Source organism: Felis catus, chromosome E2, assembly GCF_018350175.1.
Source record: "Felis catus isolate Fca126 chromosome E2, F.catus_Fca126_mat1.0, whole genome shotgun sequence".
NCBI classification, from domain to species: domain Eukaryota; kingdom Metazoa; phylum Chordata; class Mammalia; order Carnivora; family Felidae; genus Felis; species Felis catus.
Genome location: NC_058382.1, coordinates 7,507,563 through 7,529,712, shown reverse-complemented (window position 1 = coordinate 7,529,712; position 22,150 = coordinate 7,507,563). Strand labels below are relative to the sequence as shown.

Genomic DNA, 22,150 nt, shown 5'->3' with positions numbered 1-22,150 from the left:
TTTTGTGTCTGTTTTTTTTTTTTTTCCACAAGACATACTGGTTTTGAGATTTATCCACTACACGTATCAGTAGGTAGTTCTTTCCACTGCTGAGTAGCCTCCCATCCTGTGGGCATACAATTTGTTGATCCACTCCTGTAGATAGACATTTCTATTGTTCCCAGTGTTCCAGACTGGGGCTATTATGAATAAGGTGGCTGTGAATATTTGTGGGGACATAGGCTTTTACTTCTCATGGGTAAATACTCAGGAGTGAGATTGCTGAGTCACATGGTAAGTTTGTGTTAACTTAAAAAAATTTTTTTTAATGTTTATTTATTTTTGACAGAGATACAGAGCACAAGTAGGGGAGGGGCAGAGAGAGAGGGAGACACAGAATCCGAAGCAGGCTCCAGGCTCTGAGCTGTCAGCACAGAGCCCGACATGGGGCTGGAACTCACAAACTGTGAGATCATGACCTGAGCCGAAGCCGGACGCTCAACCGACTGAGCCACCCTGGCGCCCCTGTGTTAACTTTATAAGAAACTGATAGGGGCGCCTGGGTGGCTCAGTCGGTTGAGCGTCCGACTTCAGCTCAGGTCATGATCTCATGGTCCGTGAGTTTGAGCCCCATATCAGATGCTGTGCTGACAGCCCAAAGCCTGGAGCCTGCTTCGGATTCTGTGTCTCCCTCTCTCTCTGTCCCTCCCGTGCTTGTGCTCTGTCTCTCTCTCAAAAATGAATAAAAATTAAAAAAAAAAAAAAAAAGAGTGATCCCTGAGTCCAATGATTGGTGTCCTTATAAGAGAAGGGCAGAAGGGTACCTGGGCAGCTCAGTCAGTGAAGCCTCCAACGTTGGCGTGGCTCGGGTCATGATCCCATGGTTTGTGAGTTTGAGCCCCTGCATGGGGCTCTCTGCTGTTGGCACAGAGACCGCTTGGGATCCTCTGTCTCTCTCTCTCTCTCTCTCTCTGCTCCTTCCCTCCTTCCCTGTGCTCTCTCTCTCAAAAATAAATAAACATTAAAAGAGAGAGAGAGAGGGAGGGAGGAGAGTAGGTGATGGGCATCGAAGAGGGCATCTTTTGGGATGAGCGCTGGGTGTTGTATGGAAACCAATTTGACAATAAATTTCATATATTAAAAAAGAGAGAGAGAGAGAGAGAAGGGCAGGAAAAAAAAAGAAACAGGAACAACTAAAACCAAGTTATTCTTTTTCAAAGCAAACTGGTGAAAAAAACTGTCCTGTTTACATTTTCCCGCACTGAAACATCTTGCTGCCTTCTGGGACAGCTGACACTCATGTATGAAGTCAGTCAGTGTTAAAATGATTATGGGGACGCCTGGGTGGCTTAGTTGGTCGAGCACCCAACCCTCGATTTTGGCTCAGGTCATGATCCCAGGGTTGTGGAATCGAGCCCCGAGTTGGGCCCCACGCTCAGTATGGAGCCTGCTTAAAATTCTCTCCCCTCGCTCTGTTCCTCTCCCCTGCTCTCTCTCAAATAAAAAAATTAAATATTATAAAAATAATAAAATAAAATGAAGCTTCCTAATGCACAGATATATTCTAATAATATATGATAATTATTAGCAAGTATAATCATCATTATCAATGTTAATAGCTAACCTTCAGGTCACATCCAATGTGTGCTAAATGCTGTACAGCCTTTCATTTAATCTGTGTAACATTTTTTTTTTTAATTTTTTTTTTCAACGTTTATTTATTTTTGGGACAGAGAGAGACAGAGCATGAACGGGGGAGGGGCAGAGAGAGAGGGAGACACAGAATCGGAAACAGGCTCCAGGCTCCGAGCCATCAGCCCAGAGCCCGACGCGGGGCTCGAACTCCCGGTCCGCGAGATCGTGACCTGGCTGAAGTCGGACGCTTAACCGACTGCGCCACCCAGGCGCCCCTCTTTTTTTTTTTTTTTTTTAACGTTTATTTATTTTTGAGAGAGCACAAGCGGGAGGGGGCAGAGAGAGAGGCAGACAGAGGATCCGAAGCGGGCTCTGCGCTGAGAGCAGAGAGCCTGATGCGGGGCTCGAACTCACTAACAGGTGAGATAATGACCTGTGCTGAAGTCAGAGGCCCAACCAACTGAGGCACCCAGGCGCGCAATCCGTGTAACATTCTTGGGAAGTAGGCATTATCACTTTCTCCATCTTACAGGTAAAGAAATTGAGACATTGAGAGGTTAGACACTTTGCCCAAAGTCACAGAGCTAATAGGTGTGGAGGAGGGATTTGAATCGAGGTCGTCTGACTTCCGAGCTCACTTGGGTACCAGACAAACTCTTGTGGAAGATACTGGCATCATCACAGATTGCGAGAAAAGTAAACTAGCAGCACGCCCAAGAAACCAGTAGAGCATGACATTAATTTAAAACATAAGTTTCTCGGGGCGCCTGGGTGGCGCAGTCGGTTAAGCGTCCGACTTCAGCCAGGTCACGGTCTCGCGGTCCGTGAGTTCGAGCCCCGCGTCGGGCTCTGGGCTGATGGCTCAGAGCCTGGAGCCTGTTTCCGATTCTGTGTCTCCCTCTCTCTCTGCCCCTCCCCCGTTCATGCTCTGTCTCTCTCTGTCCCAAAGATAAATAAACGTTGAAAAAAAAATTAAACAATAAAATAAAACATAAGTTTCTTTGGGGGCGCCGGGTGGTTCAGTCAGTTAAGTGTCCGACCTCGACTCAGGTCATGATCTCGCAGTTCGTGGGTTCGAGCCCTGCGTCGGGCTCTGTGTTGACAGCTTAGAGCCTGCTTCAATTCTGTGTCTCCCTCTCTCTCTCTGTGCCTCCCCCACTCACGCTCTGTCTCTTAAAAATGAATAAACGTTAAAAAAAAACTTTTCTTTAAAGCATAAGTCTCTTTGGCATGATGGGCTGTCTCCTTAGGGGAATTTTCAGGATATTTATTAAGTTAAAATTAGCTTGCAATTCTTGTAGATGCTAATAGGCTGCCCTATTTACCTTCAGGATGAACTTTACAAGTGCGATTATATCTTTATAACCTTGACATTTATTAGGGTTTGAGAAGTGCTGCTCACTCCTTGAGAAAAGAGAGTAAAATGTACCCCTAGCTGGAGTTCAATGAAAAAAAAAATCAGTGCTGTATGTTCTCTAAAAAGCGGAGAGAGGGGGGCACCTGGGTGGCTCCGTCGGTTAAGCGTCTGACTGTGGATCTCAGCTTGGATCATGATCTCATGGTTCATGAGTTCAAGCCCCTGTGTCAGGCTCTGCACTGATCTCTCTCTGCCCCTCCCCTGCTCATGCTCAAGTGCTCTCGCTCTCTCTCAAAATAAGTGATTCAACTGGGAGAAAAAAAAAAGAGCCTTATGACTTCAGGGGATGAATTCCCAGCTGGACAGGAAGGGATGAGGTCCTGAGGGGGTCCTGAGCCAATCCCAGCAAGGTGGGGAGGGGAGGGGGGCCTCAGTCATGGGAGAGGGTGCCAACAGGAAGCTTGCCAGCTGGATTCGTGACTGGTCTGAAGTGGTCATCCAAGGCGCTAACAGGACCAGTCAGAATACTGTTCCTCAATGGTGCGGAAGCAGAGAGAGAAAGAGAGAGAGAGAGAGGGAAACCAATTTTGTCTCCTCTGAAATGATCTTCTGAGGGCGATTGCGGTAGGTCCCGTTAATTTCCTGCCCAACGATCACTCCCCTGTCCGTGCTGCCTTGCTGGCAAAACCCACACAGATGGGTTTCCCAGGCTGCTTTGCAACCCGGGGTGGCCACTGCTCCCGGTTCTGGCAAATGAAAAATAAGGGGAACCTGTCTAGGGACCAACACACAAGGGGAGGGCCCTGCCACACTTCCCGCTTTATTTATTTTTTATTTTTATTTTTTAAAGTTTATTTATTTTGACAGAGACAGAGACAGCACAAGTGGGGGATGGGGCAGAGGGAGGGAGAGAGAGAAAGAATCCCAAGCAGGCTCCGCGCTGCCAGCGCAGAGCCCAGTGTGGGGCTTGAACTCACGAACCATGAGATCACGACCTGAGCCGAAACCAGGAGTCGGATGCTTAACCGACTGAGCCACCCAGGCGCCCCCCCCCCCCATTTCCTGTGTTGGATGCCACCGTGTGAGAACGTAATGCACGGTACTGCCGTGGTCTGTATTCACGAAGGGAAGGCAAAACGAATCTCAGAGATGTCAACCCTGTGCCTGACGTTGCCGAGCAGCTGAACTAACACCGGGCCTGCGTGTCTTTGAAAGGTTTGTCATGCGAGCAAAAGAAATCTCTATCTTTTCAGCTCTTTCTGGTGGAATTCTGTTGTATGCAGCTGAAGCCATCACAACAGACACAGCATTATAAGCTTGGAGCTCCAAATGGCTCCAAGCTTATTACTACTATTGCAAAGGCTTGCCTGAGAATGAGTTCATAAGGAGCAATGCAGAGTCACCTGAACACCTTGATCTGACCATGCCTGAAGTCCTTCTGTATGCTCAGACTCACCATGTACAAAGAGCTTTCAGTTCTGCCTGTGGCTTATGGTAGTTTGGGTTGCATTTTGTGTCTTAGGATCATAAGGGTCATGGCATACGTAACATTTACAAACTAAGGCTCCAAAGAGACCAATTTAGTTGCCAGAGGTCACTCGGCCAGTGAATAAAACTTTGGTCTGAACCCAGAGCCAGGATGTTCCAACCCAGCTTCCCGGTCCCAGAGAGGACAGGAGCCCCAGGTGGAGTGAGACCCACGGTGTGTGTTTATTCCGGTGTTGGTAGCAGCAGCAGTGGGGGGATCGGCCAGACGCAGGGTGTGTTGAACAGAAAGGGTAGACACAGGTGTGTGTGTGTCTGGGGGAATACGGAGGCTCGGTCTGTTGACATTCACAGCAAGAACAAGGGTCAGGACACCAAGTCTTGGACAAACAGCAAAGAGACAGACAGAAAGACGAAGGGTTTGGGGGGCTGGGGTCCCCCAGACATGCATGGCCCCTTGCCTGGAAGAGGAGCCCTGGGGAAGGGAAGACAGACACAGTGGAGACTGAATGCCCCCCCCCAACCCTGAAACAGGGAGCTGGGCCCGCCTGCCTCCCACCCTCGCGCCTCGCGGGGTAGGATGGGTGGGCCCAGGCAGCCCCGCACCACGCAGCTCGGACGTTATGGCTTCGAGGAGATGAATTCACAGTCCGGGCAGGAAGGGATGGGGTCCTGAGGGGGCCTGGTCCGATCCTGGGCCTAGGCCAGACCTGCAGGACCGGACAGGGAGGAGATGTCAGCGACGGCAGAGAGCAGGCCCGTGACCTGCTGTAGTTCCATCAACACTCCCAGGGACTCAGGAATCCTGGCCCATTGTCCCTCCGTCATCTGGCCCAGGATTCCAGGTTCCCAGCCCCTCCTCCCTCGGACCCAGGAGTCCGGGACTCCAACCTCCGTCCTCCCCTGGTCTGGGTTCCTTACCCCTCACTCTGAGTTCTCTTTCTCTGACAATCCTTTGCTGCCTTTTGTGAAGCTGGACAAAGTCTTTTCCTGAAATGAGGAAATCCAGAAGGTTCAGGTATGGGGGACAGAGGCAAGACAATCGCTAATAAGCAACACAGTAAGACATCGAACCTCCCTTTTCACTCAACTCGCCTCAGAGAAGCTGAGACCCTGTCTTGGAGCCTCTGGGGAGCCAGGGAGGGCTGTGGGCCGAGAAGGGGCAGAGTCAGTGGGGGGGGGGGGTAGAAAGACCCTCTGGGGCCATGCACTATGGTGCGCCACTAGCTGAAAGTCGGGGGTCAGGACCTCACTCAGCCCGGATGCCACCCCTCTCTGTGCTCCCAGCATTGCCCAGCACGAGCACAGCACACAGAAGCTTCTGGAGAAGTTGGTGAAACAAGCGAGTAAACTAGGGGAAGAGTGAGCGGTGGAAGGAGAAAGGAGCCACCATCTGTCCCTCTAAATAGAGCCACGGTCTTTTCAAACCTCGGGCTTGAGCCCTGGGCTCTGCTGCTTAAAATCCCTCCTCACCCCTCAAAGAAAAGTCCAAAGCTAGGCTACAGTCAGGCCCAGGAGGAGTCCGTCCACCCTGGGTGCAAACTTTCAGCTGTGCCCAAACTCAGCAATCAAGGGAACTACCCTTGCAATGCGATATTTTGAAAAATCAAGATTAACTCAAGGAAAAAAAAAATCCACGATGTGCAAAATATCAAATTAAAAAAATTTTTTTTAGGGGCGCCTGGGTGGCACAGTCGGTTAAGCGTCTGACTTCAGCCAGGTCATGATCTCGCGGTCCGTGAGTTCGAGCCCCGCGTCAGGCTCTGGGCTGATGGCTCAGAGCCTGGAGCCTGTTTCCCATTCTGTGTCTCCCTCTCTCTCTGCCCCTCCTCCGTTCATGCTCTGTCTCTCTCGGTCCCAAAAATAAATAAACGTTGAAAAAAAAAATTTAAAAAAAAAATTTTTTTTAATGTTTATTTATTTTTGAGAGAGAGAGAGAGAGAGAGTGAGCGGGGGAAGGGCAGAGAGAGAGGGAGACACAGAATCCAAAGCAGTCTCCAGGCTCTGGGCTGTCAGCACAGAGCCCGACTCAGGGCTCGAACCCACAAACTGTGAGATCATGACCTGAGCCGAAGTCGGACGCTTAACCGACTGAGCCACCCAGATGCCCCCAAAATATCAAATTTTAAACAGAGGCCGGTCCTGTGTCATATTAGAAACTGAGACGAAAGGAAGAATAAGCAGCCTTCTTTTTACATCTTTTTTATGGTTAATTTTTTTTCCCCAGAAAGTTAAAATAGCTTTTAAAATGTCGAAAACAATGGGGGCGCTTGGGTGGCTCAGTCGTTTAAGCGTCCGACTTCGGCTCAGGTCACGATCTCGCGGTCCGTGAGTTCGAGCCCCGTGTCGGGCTCTGTGCTGACAGCTCAGAGCCTGGAGCCTGTTTCAGATTCTGTGTCTCCCTCTCTGTGACCCTCCCCCGTTCACGCTCTGTCTCTCTATGTCTCAAAAATAAATAAACGTTAAAAAAAAATTAAAAAAAAATAAAATGTCGAAAACAATGAAGAGGAAGTATACTGCAATGCACATCGCTTTATTATTATTATTTTTTAGTTTATTTATTTTGGAGAGAGAGAAAGCGTGAGTGGGGGAGGGGAAGAGAAAGAGGGAAAGAGAGAAAATCCCAAGCAGGCTCCAGGCACAGGGCTTGAACCCATGAACCGTGAGATCAAGACCTGAGCTGAAGTCGGACGCTTAACTGACTGAGCCACCCAGGCACCCCAAGACTTTATTTTCTTCTTAAGAAAAAAATTTGGGGAGCATCTGGGTAGCTCAGTCGGTTAAGTCTGACTCTTGATTTCAGCTCAGGTCACTATCTCAGGGTCCTAAGATCAAGCCCTGTAGCTGGCTCCACGCTGCACATGAAGCCTGCTTAAGATTCTTTCTCCCCCGCCTCATCTCTCTCAAAAATAAATAAAATCAATTAAAGGAAAAAAAAGAAAGAAAAAGTTGTTGATCCCCACTCAGTACACCACGATCCACTGACTTTCAACTACAGCCTGTTTAAAACAAACTGAACCAAAACCGAATCCCCCCAAAACCCAACCCAGCTCCCTCACTCAGTTTTCCCCCTTTATTTTGGACTTAGTATCGTGGGAAATAATAGTGACAGTAGCTGACCATTTGCTGAGCCCTTAAGGAGAGGCCGACACTGAATCCTGCATTAACTCACTGAATCCCCCTCTCTGTCCTAACTTTAGATGCTATTAACAACCCCAGGGGTGCCTGGGCGGCTCAGTCGGTTAAGCATTCGACTCTCATTTTTGGCTGAGGTCATGATCTCCTGGTTAGTTGAGTTCGAGCCCCTCATCCGGCTCTGTGCTCAGAGCTCAGAGCCTGCTTGGGATTCTCTCTCTCTCTCTCTCTGCCCCTCCCCTGCTCATGTTCACTCTTTCTCAAAAAGAAATAAATAAACTTAAAAAAATTTGTAAACAATAACAACAACCTCACTTCTCAGTAGAATTACCTGAGACACAGAGAGGTCAAGTGACTTGCCCTAAATCACACAGCTAAAGTTGGTAGAGTAGGGATTCCAACCCAGGTGGTCTAGAGTCCAACCTAGGCCGGAATGACTAGATGAGTGCATGAATGGCGTCCCGAGTGTCACTGGGAGGCCGCCCAGCTCACCTCCACCAGCTGATGCCAGTGTTCCACGGGCTTGCGGGGGTTGGCCAGCATCTCCGCCCAGTGCTCGCGGCCGTGGGGGTCGGCGGCGTCCGGGCCCACGCGGCACACACCGATCACCTCGTTGTGCCCGATGCTGGGGGCGGGGTGGGGGGGGGCGTTGAGCACTTCGGGAGGGAGGGGGAGGGCTCGGTCCCATCCCCGGGCCTCCCGCCCCACCGGCCCGGGCCATGACCCTCACCAATCATAGTCTACCACCGCGATGCTGAGCCCCACGCTCTCCACGCTCTCCGGGGCCACATCGAACACGAGCGCCTCGTTGTACGTGGGGTTCAGCGTGTTCTTCTTGATAGAGGTTTTCCGCTTCTTCAGACGCCGCCCCTCGCTGATCAGAGAGGCCTTCACGTAGGGGTCTGGGGGTGGGCATGGAGAGCCCTGAACCGACTCGACCTCCTCCCTCAGACCCCAGTCCAACCCATGGGTCTGGGTCCCCATTGCCGTCCTCCCTCAGACACAGAAGTCTAGGCCCCCAGCCCCACCTCCCTCTGACCCAGGAGTCCTCACCCCCAGCCTTTCCTCCCTCAGACCCAGAAGTCTGGGCCCCCCAGACCCCTCTTCCCTCAGACTCAGGAATCCTAGCCCCCAACCCCTCCTCCCTCAGACCCAGGAGTCCTGCCCCCAGCCCCTCCTCCCTCAAACCCAGAAGTCTGGGTCCCCAGACCCCTCCTCCCTCAGACCCAGAAATCTAGGCCCCCAGCCCCTCCTCCCTCGGACCCAGGAATCCTGCGCCCAACCCCTCCTCCCTCAGACCCAGAAGTCTGGGCCCCCAGCCCTTCATCCCTCAGACCCGGGAGTCCAGGCCCCCAGCCCCTCCTCCCTCAGACCCGGGAATCCAGAACCCCGGCTCCTCCTCCCTCAGACCCAGGAGGCCTCGCTCCCAGCCCCTCCTCCCTCAGACCCAGGAGCCCGGGCCCCCAGATGCTCCTCCATTAGGTCCCAGCGCCTCACGAACCCACCTGAGAAGCCAGTGAGGTCCATCGCTTTGAGGTTAGAGGCTTTGATGATGGTCACGGTGAGGCGCCCGGCGGTGGGGAGGTAGCAGAGTGAGAAGTTGAGCTCCCCGAGATCTGCCTTTTCCTGCAGTTGGGGAAAGGGGTTCAGCCGTGCCCTGCCTCAGTCTCCCCTGTCTCTGCCTCACGTTCTCTCCCATCTGGAACCTCCAGCTCTCCTCCCTGACATCCAGGACTCAGGTTGCCCACCCACTTCACAGTCTGACTCTGCCAAACCTGGTAACTCCTTGGTCGCAGCTGCCTGCCACCAGCAAAGCTGGTTTGTTCTGCAGGGAGGATGGGAAGAGGCACGAGTGCAGGGAGGGAGCAGGAGAGAGAGGGAGAGAGAGAGAGACAGAGCACGCACGCACAGTGAAATGTAGGCTGTGACAAGGACCAAGGCACTGAGAGCTATAGCTTGAAAGGCAGACCCACAGAGTCCTAAAGCAAGAAGACCCAGAGAGGGGGCATAGAGACTCAGAGAGAGAAAGAGAGAGAGAGACAGACAGACATACACAGACAATAAGCGAGACTTCAGAAAGAAGAATACAGAGACCGGGAGGAGAGGGAGACAGAGACCCAGAGGAGAGAGACAGAGTCTGGGTTGGGGTGGGGGTGCCAGAGCCCCAAGGGGCAGGAGATCCCAAGAAATGGGTATAGAGACTTGGTGGAGGGTATGGAGACCTGGACAGAGTGGAAGAGACCCAGAATGAGGTGGGGAGAAGGGCAAAGGCCCAGAGAGAGAGAGAGAGAGAGAGAGAGAGAGAGAAACCTACCCAGAATGAGGGACAGAGATCCAAACAGTGTGACAGACACTGAGAAGTCAGTCTTAGGGAGGGCAGGGGACACACCAGCCCTAAGTGAGGCCACAGAGGAGACAGAGACTCGCACACCCCACACAGACCTGGAACGGGGGCTGAGTTGGCCCCGGGCCCACGACCCGCCCTGCCCTATCCTTCGGCGTCATCTGGGCCCCTGGCCTCCCTACCACACTGATGAGGCCCAGGTCCCTGGACCCCCCCACTCCCTGCCCTTGACAGCTAACTGTGACCACCTAGACCTGGAGCCCCCGAGGACTGTGTGGAGTCCCCGGGGCCTGATCCTGAAACCAAAAAAGCCAACTGTTTAAGGAATGAAGGCACAAATAAATGAGTGAAGACCTCTGGTGATAATGAGGGGGGAGGAAAGAAGAAGTGACAGACACAAGGAGACAAGGTAGAGGCAGGAGGAAGCGGACTGTAGGAATTGTGTCATCATGCCGATGGTGAAACTGAGGCTCAGAGGAGGGCAGGACCTCGAGTGTGGCCACCATCTGGACAAAGCTAGGACAGGGCTCACACCCAGTGCACACACAGCTGCCCCACATCGGCAGACAGCTGGAACGTTGTGACATGCACAGATCAGACCCGAGAGGGCCTAGGAATTGGGGGTTTGAGGCTTGGGGGTGCAGAAGGGGTCAGGACACCCAACGAGCATGTTAGAGCGACTGGATGGACAGAGGAAGTTGGCCAGTAGTGGGGGGTCGGTGCTGGGCGTTGTGGACCCTACAATCTGGTTGCTGGAGGAACTGGGGGTGTGGGGATACTGGGGACCCAGGTATGTCTGAGGCCCGGGGGGATGAGGCTATCAGGATTCAGGCGGAGACCAGAGGATGAGATTAGATCTGGAGGTCATGGGTTTGAAACGTAAAAGGTTCAGAGATCAGAGGGGCTGGGGTTTCAGGAAGCTTGGGAACTGGAAAGCCAGGAGGTTGGAAGGTGAAGGAAGTCAGAAAACTACAAGCTGGGAATTCCGGGGTCAGGATTGTGGAAGGTCAGGAATTTCAGGTCAGAGGGCAAACGTCGTAGGATCACACCATGAAGTTTTGAGGAGGTGGTTGGTGGGTGTCTGTTACAATTTTCCCAGTTGTTACCATCAGATGTCAACGGGGGAGTCAGAAGTTGGGAGGTCTGGGGTCCAGGCATGACGTCAGCATTTGACAGGGTGGGGGGGGGGGAGGATGGGGGTCCATGATATCAACCTCTACACTTTGCTTGTATGCTTGCAATATTTTGCAGTAAAATAAATTTCAAAAGAAAAGCCTGGGTCAAGAAGTTAGAGGGTTATGAAGTCCAAGGGCAGAGAGGTCGGAAACTGAGGGGTCCTGGGTCCCCAGGAAGAGGGATGCAGGGGTCACTGACCGAGCCGCCCTCCACGATGTCCCTCCACAGTGGGCGGTCGGGGGGCTGCTCAGCCAGTTCCAGGAGGTTGTCCAGCACCACTTGGCCGATCAGGTCGTGCCGTGAGAAGCGGTCGAAGTCATAGACGCTAAAGTGCAGTTTGCGCTGGGCCAGCTCGGCCAGGGGCACCGAGAACTGGAATGTCTCGTTGAATACAGGGTTCAGAGTCTTCCTGTGCACCTGCAGGGGGTGGGGGAGGGGGCAGACGGACACCACACCCATCAGCCGCTTCCAAAGGACCCAGGAGTCCAGACCCCCAAACCCCTCCTCTCTCAGACCCAGGAGTCCAGACCCCCAAACCCCTCCTCTCTCAGACCCAGGAGTCCAGACCCCAGCCCCTCCTCCCTCGGACCCGGGAGTCCAGACCCCCAGCCCTTCTTCCCTCAGCCTCAGGAGTCAGACCCCCTCCCCCTCCTCCGTGGGACCCGGATGTCCAGGACCCTCGCTCCGGACCTTGGTCTGGAACTTTTTCTTGCGGTCCGGCAGCAGGTAGATCTTGACGTAGGGGTCTGAGAAGCCATTGGAGTCCTTGGCCGGGAGGTCCAAGGCCTGCAGGATCCGCACCACCAGCTGGTCGGAGCCATAGAGGTACCGCAGGGCAAAACTGATGCGGCCGCAGGGCGCCCCCCCTCCGGCCTCTCCCGAGCCCGCGGCCCCGCCACCGCGCCGGCCACCGGGTCCAGTCCCCTGGTACAGCTCGGGCTTGATCTGCCCGATGAGTTTGGCTTTTTCCTCGCCGCCTGGCAAGGGTAAGGGTAGGGCAGGCGGCCGCTCCTCACTGCCAGGGTCCGGCTGAGGGGTCAGGGTCTGCTGGGTGAGGGGTCGGGGTAGGGCCGGGTACCTGTGGGGGGTGGGGAAGACCAAGGTGGGGCCACTGACAAAGGTGGGGATCTTTGACAGCATCTAAAGACCCGGGAGACTCCTCCCTGCCTCTTCCCCCAACACCGCATCCGGGTGGCCACAGATCCCACCCTGGTTCACTATGACCTCGAGCCAGCCACTTGCGCTCTTTGAGCCTCAGTTTCTCCACCTGTGTTGGGGGGGTTGCAGGGTATCCCGGTCTCTAAACTAGCTCCAGCTAGCATCTGCTTATGCACCGGCTTCCAGAAGCCTCCCCCTGACCTCAAGTGCATGACCCAGAATAACCTCTCTGGACTCCAGAGGCCCCACACAGCCCAGACCTCCTGAACCTTCTTCAAATCTCCCCAACCTGCCTTAGCCCCAGTATCACATTTCCCACCTGACCACCGCTCCACCTGGCCTGTCCTTTCTCTCTCAACTTCCTTCTCCACCGTTCCTAGTGTCGATGGGACATTCTGGAAGCCCAGAGCTCCCCTCTTGGGCCCCTCTGGGCCTCTTCTCCCCTTCCCCCCCCCCCCGCCACGCTTTCCCTGGACAGGCTCATCTGCGTCCCAGGTTTCCACACCCATCAACAGCCTTTTGTCTGCTAAATGTGTCTCCTGGGCTCCAGCCCAGACCGGCTCCCGGCCTCGGCTTCCCACCAGACCCTTCACGCCCTTCCCCACTGGGCTCAGCGCCTTCTCCCAGACCCGCTCCTCCTCCGGGGTCCCCGTGCTCCACCGAGATCTGTAGGCCAGACACTGGAACCATCCTCACCTCCCCCCTCCTCAAAGCCCACCCCTCCCCTCTCCCGAACTCCCCCGTCCCCGTGGCCCCGGCTCATCTGCCCTGTCCCGCGTGGACAGTCACCCCCCGGGGTGAAGTCTGCGTGACGGGGCCCCTAGCGACGGGCAGCCCCAGATGTGCTGAGAGGCAGGCCCAGGGTGGGGGGAGCAGGAGGCTCCAGTCGTGGAAAGGGATGTGGGGGTGGGGGTGGGGGCTCCAGCTACAGATCCCCCACCACTCCTTGCTCCCGGGGTGACTTTGAGCAGGTCACTGACACCCTCTGAGCCTCAGTGTCTTCATGTATGTAATGGGGACGGGGCTTCCCCAGAGACCCCAAACTACATCTCCCGTGAGCCCCTGGGCCCCTGGCCAGGTCCTGGGATTACCAGGGTCCTGGGATCTTCTCCCATTACTGTCTGGGGCCCAAGATGATCCTTCTGAAGGCAGTTTCCCTGGACACTGCCCCAGAGGCCTTACACTCAACAAGATCCAGATGAGCTCAAGGTCTCCCTCACACCCACTCCTCTTCCTAGATCCTCTGATCTGACACCCACCCAATCACCAGGCCAGGATGGGTGCTGTTAGCACCTGTCCCCACCCCTCCTACCCCACAGCCCTCCGCCCCGAGTCTCATCTCTCCTGCCCCCTGACCTTGCCCTTTAATCCCCGTGCCCACAATCTCAGCTCAACCTCCTCCTCTCCTGCCTGGACTACTGGCCTCCAGTCTGTCCCTCTAGTCCACCCCTATGTGGCCCCAGAGAGGTCTTTCTACACCCAAAACTGGCCCTGCCCCTCCTGCTCACAGGACAGAGTCCCCACCCCTCAGCCACGCATTCGAGGCAGCCCCGAATGCCCTGTGTGGTCTGGCCCCACCCACAGCCGCAGCCACATCTCCTCGGCTTCCTTTTCGCCCACGTAGTCGCAGGCCATGGTGACTGCTGGCAGTTCCCACAATGCACTGTGACCTCCTTCCTCTCTAGCCTTTGCACTGGCCGCTCTCTCCTCCTGGAATGCCCGGCTCACACCCCTACCTCTGTGCCCGGCTAACTCTTCCTCACTCTGTAGGTCTCAGCCATCTCTGGAAGGCCCCAGCCCCCTCCCAGACCGGATCAGCGACTCCTTGGACTCCCACAGCTAAAGTGGCCCCCTAAGCCACTTTCCTGCAGCATGGGCCCGGCTGGGCTGGGCTGGCCTCTCTGGGGACCCACTTGCCCCGGACTGTACGTGGCATGACGGCAGGGTCTGGCTGCCACGCTCACTTGTTTTTCCAACACCCAGCTCGGGTCTAGTTCATATTAGGTGCTCAATGACATGCTCAGACGGATAGCGATCAGACGGATCCCAGGTCCCACCACCAATCCTGGCTTAGGGTGAAAGACACGAATCGCTTTGTGTCTCAGGGCCTCGGGGGTCTAATCTTCATTCTGCAGTCCTGTGCTCTCTGAATCTGACAGTCCAGGTCTCTAGGCTCCTCCTCCCTCAGACCCTGGAGTCTGGGGCCCTAGCCTCTTCTCTCCCCAGGACCCAGGAGTCCACACCCCCAGCCCCTTCCTGCCCCAGGACTCAGGACTCTGGACCTCTAGGCCTCTGGACCTCTTGCAGGGCTCAGGAGAACCATATCTGGGAAAGAGACACAGAGGAGGAACAGAAGTTCAGAGTGGACCCCCAGCCCAGTAGCCTGTCTCACCTGGTGGTGGGTGCCAGGCTTGTGACCTGCTGATGCGACTGGGCGCTGGGCAGGCCCCCACCACTGGGGGGCAGCAGGAGCAGCCCAGAGCCCGCACCTCCCTCAGAGGGCAGTTCAGGAGATGTCTGGCTCGGTTTGACCCCAGCGGCCACTGCAGCTGCCGCAGCCTCTGGATACGAGTCCATGTCCAAGTAGGAGGGCTCAGGGGGGTCAGAGCCCCCTAGGCTGCCTGGCTCCAACAGCTCAGCGAAGGGCGGATGGTGGGCGGTGTGGGCGTGGTGGTGTGGACCCCCCAGCAGAGGATGGCCACCCAGGCCGGCCCCCAGGTGGGGCCCGCCACCGCCCACCAGGCCTGCCAGCCCGACCCCAGGGCCTAGGTCTTTGCGCAGGGGGCCCCCGCCCACCGCTGAGCCTCCCTTGTCCCGCCAGGGCACCCAGCACAATTTCCAGGACACGAAGAGGGAGACGCCCAGAAGGACAATGCCACAGAATGTCACGATGACCGACAGCAGGCTCACGGAGATGTCTGGAGAGAGTGAGGACAAAGGTCAGGGGTCAGGGTGGGGTCAGAGCTTATTCTCCCACTGCTGTCCCCAAAGAGCTAACCTTTAGCATTCGCCATGCATTGTCCTAGGCACCTGACGTCCGTTTACTTCAACTCCCCGGCCCCACAGGCTGGGTATCTCTATATAACCGTTTTAAAGATGAGGAAACCGAGGCACAGAGAGGTGGAGCGACTTGAATAACGCTGCGCAAGCAGTCAAGGACAGATCTGGGATTCGAAAGCGCGGTCTGTCTTCGGAGCTGATTCTTAATCGCTAGCCCGTGCTGCCTCTCTAGAAGAGGACACACCCAACGTCCCCCCAAAGGCTCGGAGATGACCAAGGAGAGAGGAGCCGGCGTGACTCCTCCCACGACAAGAGTTCAAATCTGTGTTTGCCGCGTGGCCCCGGGAGCATATCTTAAGCACTCTGAGCCCCACGTTCCCCGTTTGCCAAATAGGAAGTCCTGCCTCTTACGGTGGAGGTAAAAGGGACCCATCGCTGAGATGTCTACTGAGCGGTTACTATGTCCCAGACACCTAAGTGCTATATTGGCATCGGTTTACTCGTGCCTGACAGGCGCCCTGGGAGCTTGGCAACCTTATTAACACCTGCTTTCCACAAAAGGAAACTGAGGTCAATGGACCCAAAGTCTCCTGGGCGGAGTCCCCACAGGTCAGCGCTGGAGTCAGACCTTGACCCCGGAGCGCCTGGCTCCAGAGCTGTCACGTTTCACTATTTCCCAAGAAATGGTATTTGGGACGCGGGTTATTATTCGACTGACAAATATTGTTACGTTTGGTGATACCGCTGCCGCCATGTGTAACCCAGCATCAGCAGCTGCCACGGCTAACGCCTTGCAAATGCTTCCTGTGTGCCGATGTGCCTTTCAGAGAAACCCAGGGAACAGCCTAGTTCTCGAGCCAGAGGTTCCTGGGTCATTCAGGAAGTGGTGCCAGGAGTAGGGCTCCTCCGGGGAACGTGAATCTGTTTGGGGATTGACTCCTGGGTCTCAGCGAGGGAGAACACAGGGGTATTTCGTGCACCGTGCGGACTCTAGATTATGGCGGGTGGGGAGAAGCTATTGGCTAAGCTATTGGCAGCGAGGACAGCTGAGTGGACTGGCTGTGTCCTGTCCCTCCGGGGGACGCCGGGTGGTGAGGGGATGCCCTCCCGTCCCGAACTGGCCAGGGCATCTAAGTCAGCAGTCTGTGGTGTGAATCCGCACGGCACTGCGATCGATCCCATGTTACAGACGAGGACGAGGAGGCTCTGAGAGACAGGAAGTGACCCTGTGGGGCCATACAACTGGCGATGGCCAAACTCTGAAATTCCTACTCCCCTCCGCCCCTTAGGGTGTTCCTTTCCAAGTGACCAACATCTGCTTTGAGTTCTGGGGACCTGCTAAAAACCAAAGCAAGGGCTTGCCAGCCTCCTGAGCCTGGGAAGAGTGGAGAAAGGGGGGCCGTTTGGGAGGACAAGGTGGAGACGAGGAGAGAAAAAAGGAAGAGCTACCTGCCTCTACCATCAGCCTGACCCAGACCCTCTCCAAGTCAAAACATCGATCCTCTAAACTCTGACAGATTTCTCCTTTCTGTCCGCCTGGTCTGGGGTGCCATTTGCGCTTGGCAAGGTGATGTAGCTGTGCAGTAAAAGATCAACCTTGCCCAAAGAAATGTTTGGCCCTGGATCGGCTCCTGGGAAGGAACCGCTAAGTCCTTGAACTTCCTCCCTGAAAGTGTTTTTGTTTACCTGTGGAACCATGGGCCCTGCCAGACGGTCCGCAGCGTGACTGACGCTGGGGGCCTAGGACGTGCCGTATCAGCTCGACCCCTGGAGGGGCCGGAGGTGAAGGTCAGCCACACGGGCGGTCAGCCACGTCTACGTGACCGAGACTGGAAGCTCACGCCTGGTCTCTCCTGGACCCTCCTCTCTGTGTCTTTCCCTTCGCAGAATTTCATCCCTATCCTTTTGCCGGATAAAGCGTACCCAGGAGTAGAACAGCATTTCTGTGAGTCCTTCTAGGGAATCATAGAAACGGAGGGTGGGCTTGGGGACCCCCAAATTGCCATAGTATACTAGACTTCCTGGGGTCAAATCTGGCTCTTCTGTTTATAGGCTGTGAGACTCTGAGCACAAACTGGCAGCTCTCGGGGCGCCTGGGTGGCGCAGTCGGTTAAGCGTCCGACTTCAGCCAGGTCACGATCTCGCGGTCCGTGAGTTCGAGCCCCGCGTCGGGCTCTGGGCTGATGGCTCAGAGCCTAGAGCCTGTTTCCGATTCTGTGTCTCCCTCTCTCTCTGCCCCTCCCCCGTTCATGCTCTGTCTCTCTCTGTCCCCCCAAAAATAAATAAACGTTGAAAAAATAAATAAATAAAAATCAAAAACAAACTGGCAGCTCTCTGGACCTCATTCCTCATCACGGTCCCTGGACATCTGGCGTGCGAGGTGTCGAGCTCCGCCCTGCACTCAGCAAGTGTGGCTCTAGGTATAACTTCTACACGCATGCTTCCTCAGGGTCCCTCAGGGCCACTCATGACATTTCCTGGTGTCCAGAACCCTGCCGCTTCCTAGCTGGGTGACCTTGGGCAAGTCACTTCACCCTTCTGAGTCTCCCCTCCGCCATCGAAAATGAGGATTCTGTGTACCGCAAAGGGGCGTTGTGGGTGGTTGATGAACAATGCAAAGGACCTTGCGTACTGCCTGGGACACGGTCGGTGCTCAGTAAGTACATCCCAGCATTTATTTATTGCATGACCACCGTGTGCCCAGCTTGTTCTAAGCACTTCACATGTGTTACATCACTTGAGTCACTCAGCCGCCCCATGAGGTAGTCACTTTTATTATCCCCATTTTCAGGAGGAAACGGAGGCACAGAAAAAGAGCTACTTGCCTAAAGCCAGCCATTAGTAAGTAGCCGGGGGTGGGGCATGGGGGGTGGGGGGAGTGGGATTTGAATGCAGGCAAGTCAGACAGCCTGACTCAAAAGCCTGAGCTTTTAAGTACTATGCAAGATACACAACAGATATGTGAAAGGGACATGTATGTGGCTGGGGTGGGGGGCAGTGGGCAGGAGGCTCACAGGGCCAAACACAAAAAGGTCAGGAATCAAGTGGCCCACCTAGTTCCTTCTCCTTAGATCAAAGGTGTGGGGACCAGCAGCGAGCAGGATGGAGGCAAGACCCTAAGAGGGACTGGCCAGGGCCGCATAGAGAACAGAAAGCTGAACGAGTCTGCTCTGAATCTCTGAAAATATTGACTGTAGCAGAGACGGGGGGCTGGCCGAGACAGCTGGGGGTGCTGACCTGCATCTGGGCCCCGGGGATAGCCTCGAATTCGCAGGTCGTTGAACTCCTGGCACCTGTCACTGGTGTCGGCATCTCGGACCCGCGCACAGAGGTCCGAGACCAGGATGAGTGCCCGCCGGCAGAGGTCATCCTCGTAGTCTCCTGACATGGCGGCCGGTGGGTTCTGTGCTTGGAAGGGGCCGGACGAGGGTGCAGATGAGAGATGAGATTGAGAGACGGATGGATAAAGGATAAAAAGGGAAAGAGAGAAAGGGACGGACAGGCGAGGGGACAGAGATTGGGGCCAGGTGGATCAGGGGAGGTAGACTGGGGAGGGATAGACGATGAGAAAGAAATCCGGGGCCGACAGACGGGACTGAAATTCGGGGTGCAGGCAAGACGACAGTAACGGATTGGACAGCCAAGGGGACAGAGATCAGCGTGAAGGGACAGGAGGAAAGAGAACAGGGACAGATGGACAAGGAGGAAGAGACTAGGGAGGCCAGTCAAGGGGCAGAGATTAAGGACAGATAAAGAGACAGAGATTCGGGGTGCCCAGACAAAGGGACAGAATTTAGGCGTGGGCAGGCGAGGGGACAGCCATTCTTCGTTCATGCATTCGACGAATATTCATTGAGCACCAACTACATGCCAGGCACTGTGCCAGATGCTGCAGAGCCAGCAGAGAACGCGCCCCACACAGTCCCCGACTTCCTGGTGTTACAATCCAGTGAGAGGAGACACGGAGTAAGCAAGTCAACAAACACCACATAAACAAACAAGACGTGCTCACACTGTGAGAGGTGCTCTAAAAGAAACAGAGGAAATATCACAAAGGGACGAGGAAGTGGGCAGCTGGGGGGCTCTCTGCGGCCACCGGCAGTGGGTGGTGGGGCTGGCGTGGGGTAAAGCCTCCAGAGCGGCAGGAACAGCATGAGCAGGGGCCTGGCGGGTTCAAGGAACGAGAAACAGGCCAGGTCCAGGTAGAAGGGGACAGGACCGAGAGAAAGGGAGGGATGGGGTTAGAGAGAGAAGAGATGGTTGTGTGCGGTGGTGGCTGGGGTGGGATGGGAGGTGCAGGATGCGGAGATAGGGACCAAGTTGAGGGAGGGAGAGAGAAGGGGAAGGGAGACAGAGATAATGGGAAGGGCAAACTGGGGCCCAGAACGGAGGGACAGATGAACAGACACAGGGAACGTCGAGGACTGAGATTTGGGATGGACAAGCCATAAAGAATGGACTAGTGTGTAATTTATGGGAGTGCAAGAGATGGGCGGACAGAGGGACAGTTAGAAGCGCCAGGACAGAAATATCTTTGAAAGAGAAACAGTGGTTGGCAGAACGGATGGGGTGCAGGCATAAAGCACAGACTGACAGGCGATGGCCAGAGATCACAGATGGGCGAGGATACAAAGGAGGGCTGGGCAGACAGACATGGGTGCAGAAGGAAGGTTGGATGGGGGTGGGGGCATACGAGACAGGGGACCGGGAGAAAGAGGTGCCTGTGGGGCGAAGGGGAATTCGCCACACATGGTTTGGAGGCAGACATCAGAGATGGGCTGCAAGGAGAGTGCAGGGGGAAATTAGGGACGGGCAGACCAGAGCTCACGGATGGACAGGTGTCGTGGGGGTGTTGCAGAAGGCCAGGACTCCGAGACAGACATGGTCAGACTCACCTGCGCTTATCCCTGCCGTGTTCTGGGTGGCAGCCGAGGCGGCGGCTGGCGGCAGCCCATGGGGGTTGTAGGGCGGACAAGGGGCTGCGGACCCGTCCCCACGCGCCAGGTGGTGGGAGGAGGAGCCGGATCTGGGGGCCGTGGCCAGGAGAAAAAGCTCAGTTCGAGCCTCACGTCTCGTCCTCCTCGGACCGGCTGCTCGACCCCAGGCGACCCCCGGGAGGTCCAGCCACCCCCTCCCACCTCCGGGGCCCCAGCTCCCGTTGCGCTTAGAGACTACAATTCCCGACAGGCCTCGCGCTACCGCGGCTAAAGACTTCACAGACTCGGCGCTGTATGGGCTGCTGGGAATTGAAGTCCTTCATGCTTCTCCCGGCTGCAGAGAGGATGGGAATTTTTTTCGGAGGGGGGGGGGGGGTTATGAGATGCCGGGGTCCCAAGGCGCTGCAGGGGGGAGGAATGATGTCCTGGACCCCGAGAGGCCGCGGAGTCCTAAGTCCTCAAGGGCCATGGAGTGGGTAAGCGATCCCCACCTCCGGGGGATCGGTGGGTGAGGTTGGGGTACACCTAGGTGTTTCGGGACCCCCCTTTCTAGGGCCACGTGCCCCTCCCCCGGGGCGGCCAGCAAGCGCTGCGGCACCCGCACTCGCGGGGAGGAGATCCGCGCGCCTCTGCACCTACCCCCGCCCCTACGCGCTGGGGCCTCCCCCCAGGATCGGCCTGGGGCGGGGGCTGGGGCAGGGGGGAGGGGGGAGGAGCGGACTCACCCGGAGCCGCCGCCGCCGCCGCCGCCGCAGCCCCGCGCGCCCGCCGCGGTGCCCGCTCGACTCCTCCCCCCGCCCCTGGCGCAGGTCCGCGGCTCCTCCCCTTGCACCCCCTCCTTCCTCCCCTCCGAACCTGCGGCTTGAGAGCAGAAATCGCGCGGCCGCAGCGAGGAAGGAGGGAGGTTTCCCGGGACCGAGGCGTCCGAGACCCAGCTCTCTTACACAGCGGAAGATCCAGCTGTCTGGGATCGTGACCCTCTGCGCCCCAGGATCTAGGCGTCCAGGCCCCCCAGCCCCTCTTCTCTCAGCTGGAAAAATCTGGGACCCCAGTCACTTTTCCCAGAACCCAGGGTAATGACTTCCCACCCCACCTCCATTCTCAGATCCAGGAATCCACTCCTCCCCTGGCCCTTCCTTCACAGGACCCGGGACTTGGAGTCCTCCCATCTGGGGAGTTCTGGAGGCTGGCGGTGGGAGGGGAGGCGGAGCCTCAGAGTTAGCGGGTGTGGAGAATCTCAGCCCGGTGTGAGGTCCTAGCAGGGACCTGGGTTTGGATCCCTGCCTGGGCCGGCTCCTGCCTTTGTGCCCTCGCGCTCTTTTCTCTGAGGTCGTTTCCTCATCACAAAAAAAATACAGAGACAATAAAACTGTCTCCTAACGGATCCAGACGTTTGAAAAAACCAGGCAACGTAGATAAAGCCTTGGCACCGAATAGGTGCTTAATGAATCTTGCTCAAAAGCACCATGTAATTGTTACTGCCATATTAATAGCGGTGAATGATAATCGCCACTGCGACTGAGCTAAGTGCTTTGAAAGCGCTTCCTTGTTTAATCTTCACTGGCCCTGTTAGGTGGGTGCAATTATGCTATCCCCATTTCACAGAGGAGGAAACTGAGGTCCGTAGAGGTTTAAATCCCTTGGAGAAGGTCCAGAACCACATAGTCACAGGCAGCAGCCGGCAGGGGTGGCTGGGATGAGCCACGGGCTTCCTTAGTGCTGCCTCCCCTACTCCCAGTGACACTCATAGAAATATAATCTCTTGGGTAAAAAATTATTTTGGGGGCTTCCGGGTGGCTCAGTCGTTGAGCATCTGACTTGGGCTCAGGTTATGTTCTCAGAGTTTGTGGTTCGAGCTTTCACATTGTGGGCTGTGCTGACAGGGCGGAGCCTGCTTCTGATCCTGTCTCTCCCTCTCTCTGCCCCTCCTACGAGCTCTCTCTC

At 55.8% G+C, this 22,150-nt stretch overlaps 1 protein-coding gene across 8 annotated transcripts; it reads right to left on the bottom strand.

The window, feature by feature from the left end:
- Positions 1 to 4,657: 4,657 nt before the first annotated feature.
- SYT3 (synaptotagmin 3) lies at positions 4,658 to 21,367 on the bottom strand. Of its 8 annotated transcripts, none has more exons than XM_019818567.3 (11): positions 21,300 to 21,367; positions 20,165 to 20,295; positions 18,507 to 20,047; positions 14,662 to 15,187; positions 11,802 to 12,189; positions 11,310 to 11,528; positions 9,097 to 9,217; positions 8,322 to 8,493; positions 8,084 to 8,216; positions 5,378 to 5,446; positions 4,658 to 5,166 (listed from the first exon to the last, which is right to left on the bottom strand). In XM_019818567.3, exons 3-10 carry the CDS (start codon positions 18,655 to 18,657, stop codon positions 5,381 to 5,383), a joined length of 1,776 nt encoding a protein of 591 aa, XP_019674126.1. In that variant the 5' UTR covers positions 18,658 to 20,047; positions 20,165 to 20,295; positions 21,300 to 21,367; the 3' UTR covers positions 4,658 to 5,166; positions 5,378 to 5,380. The 8 variants fall into 8 exon arrangements, with proteins under 8 accessions (XP_019674126.1, XP_019674124.1, XP_006941012.1 ...); XM_019818565.3 differs by lacking the exon at positions 21,300 to 21,367 and adding an exon at positions 21,062 to 21,291; XM_006940950.3 differs by lacking the exon at positions 21,300 to 21,367 and adding an exon at positions 21,062 to 21,250 and having other exon boundaries at positions 18,507 to 18,677.
- Between the last annotated feature and the right edge of the window lie 783 nt (positions 21,368 to 22,150).

Bases quoted from the DNA above. Each gene is read 5' to 3' on its own strand.
- SYT3 (XM_019818567.3), bottom strand. From the start codon at position 18,657: ATGTCAGGAGACTACGAGGATGACCTCTGCCGGCGGGCACTCATCCTG. The intron at 9,218-11,309 runs GTCAGTGACCCC...CCCCAACTGCAG, and splicing joins ACATCGTGGAGGGCGGCTCG to GAAAAGGCAGATCTCGGGGA. The intron at 8,494-9,096 runs GTGGGTTCGTGA...GCCCACCCCCAG, and splicing joins GGACCTCACTGGCTTCTCAG to ACCCCTACGTGAAGGCCTCT.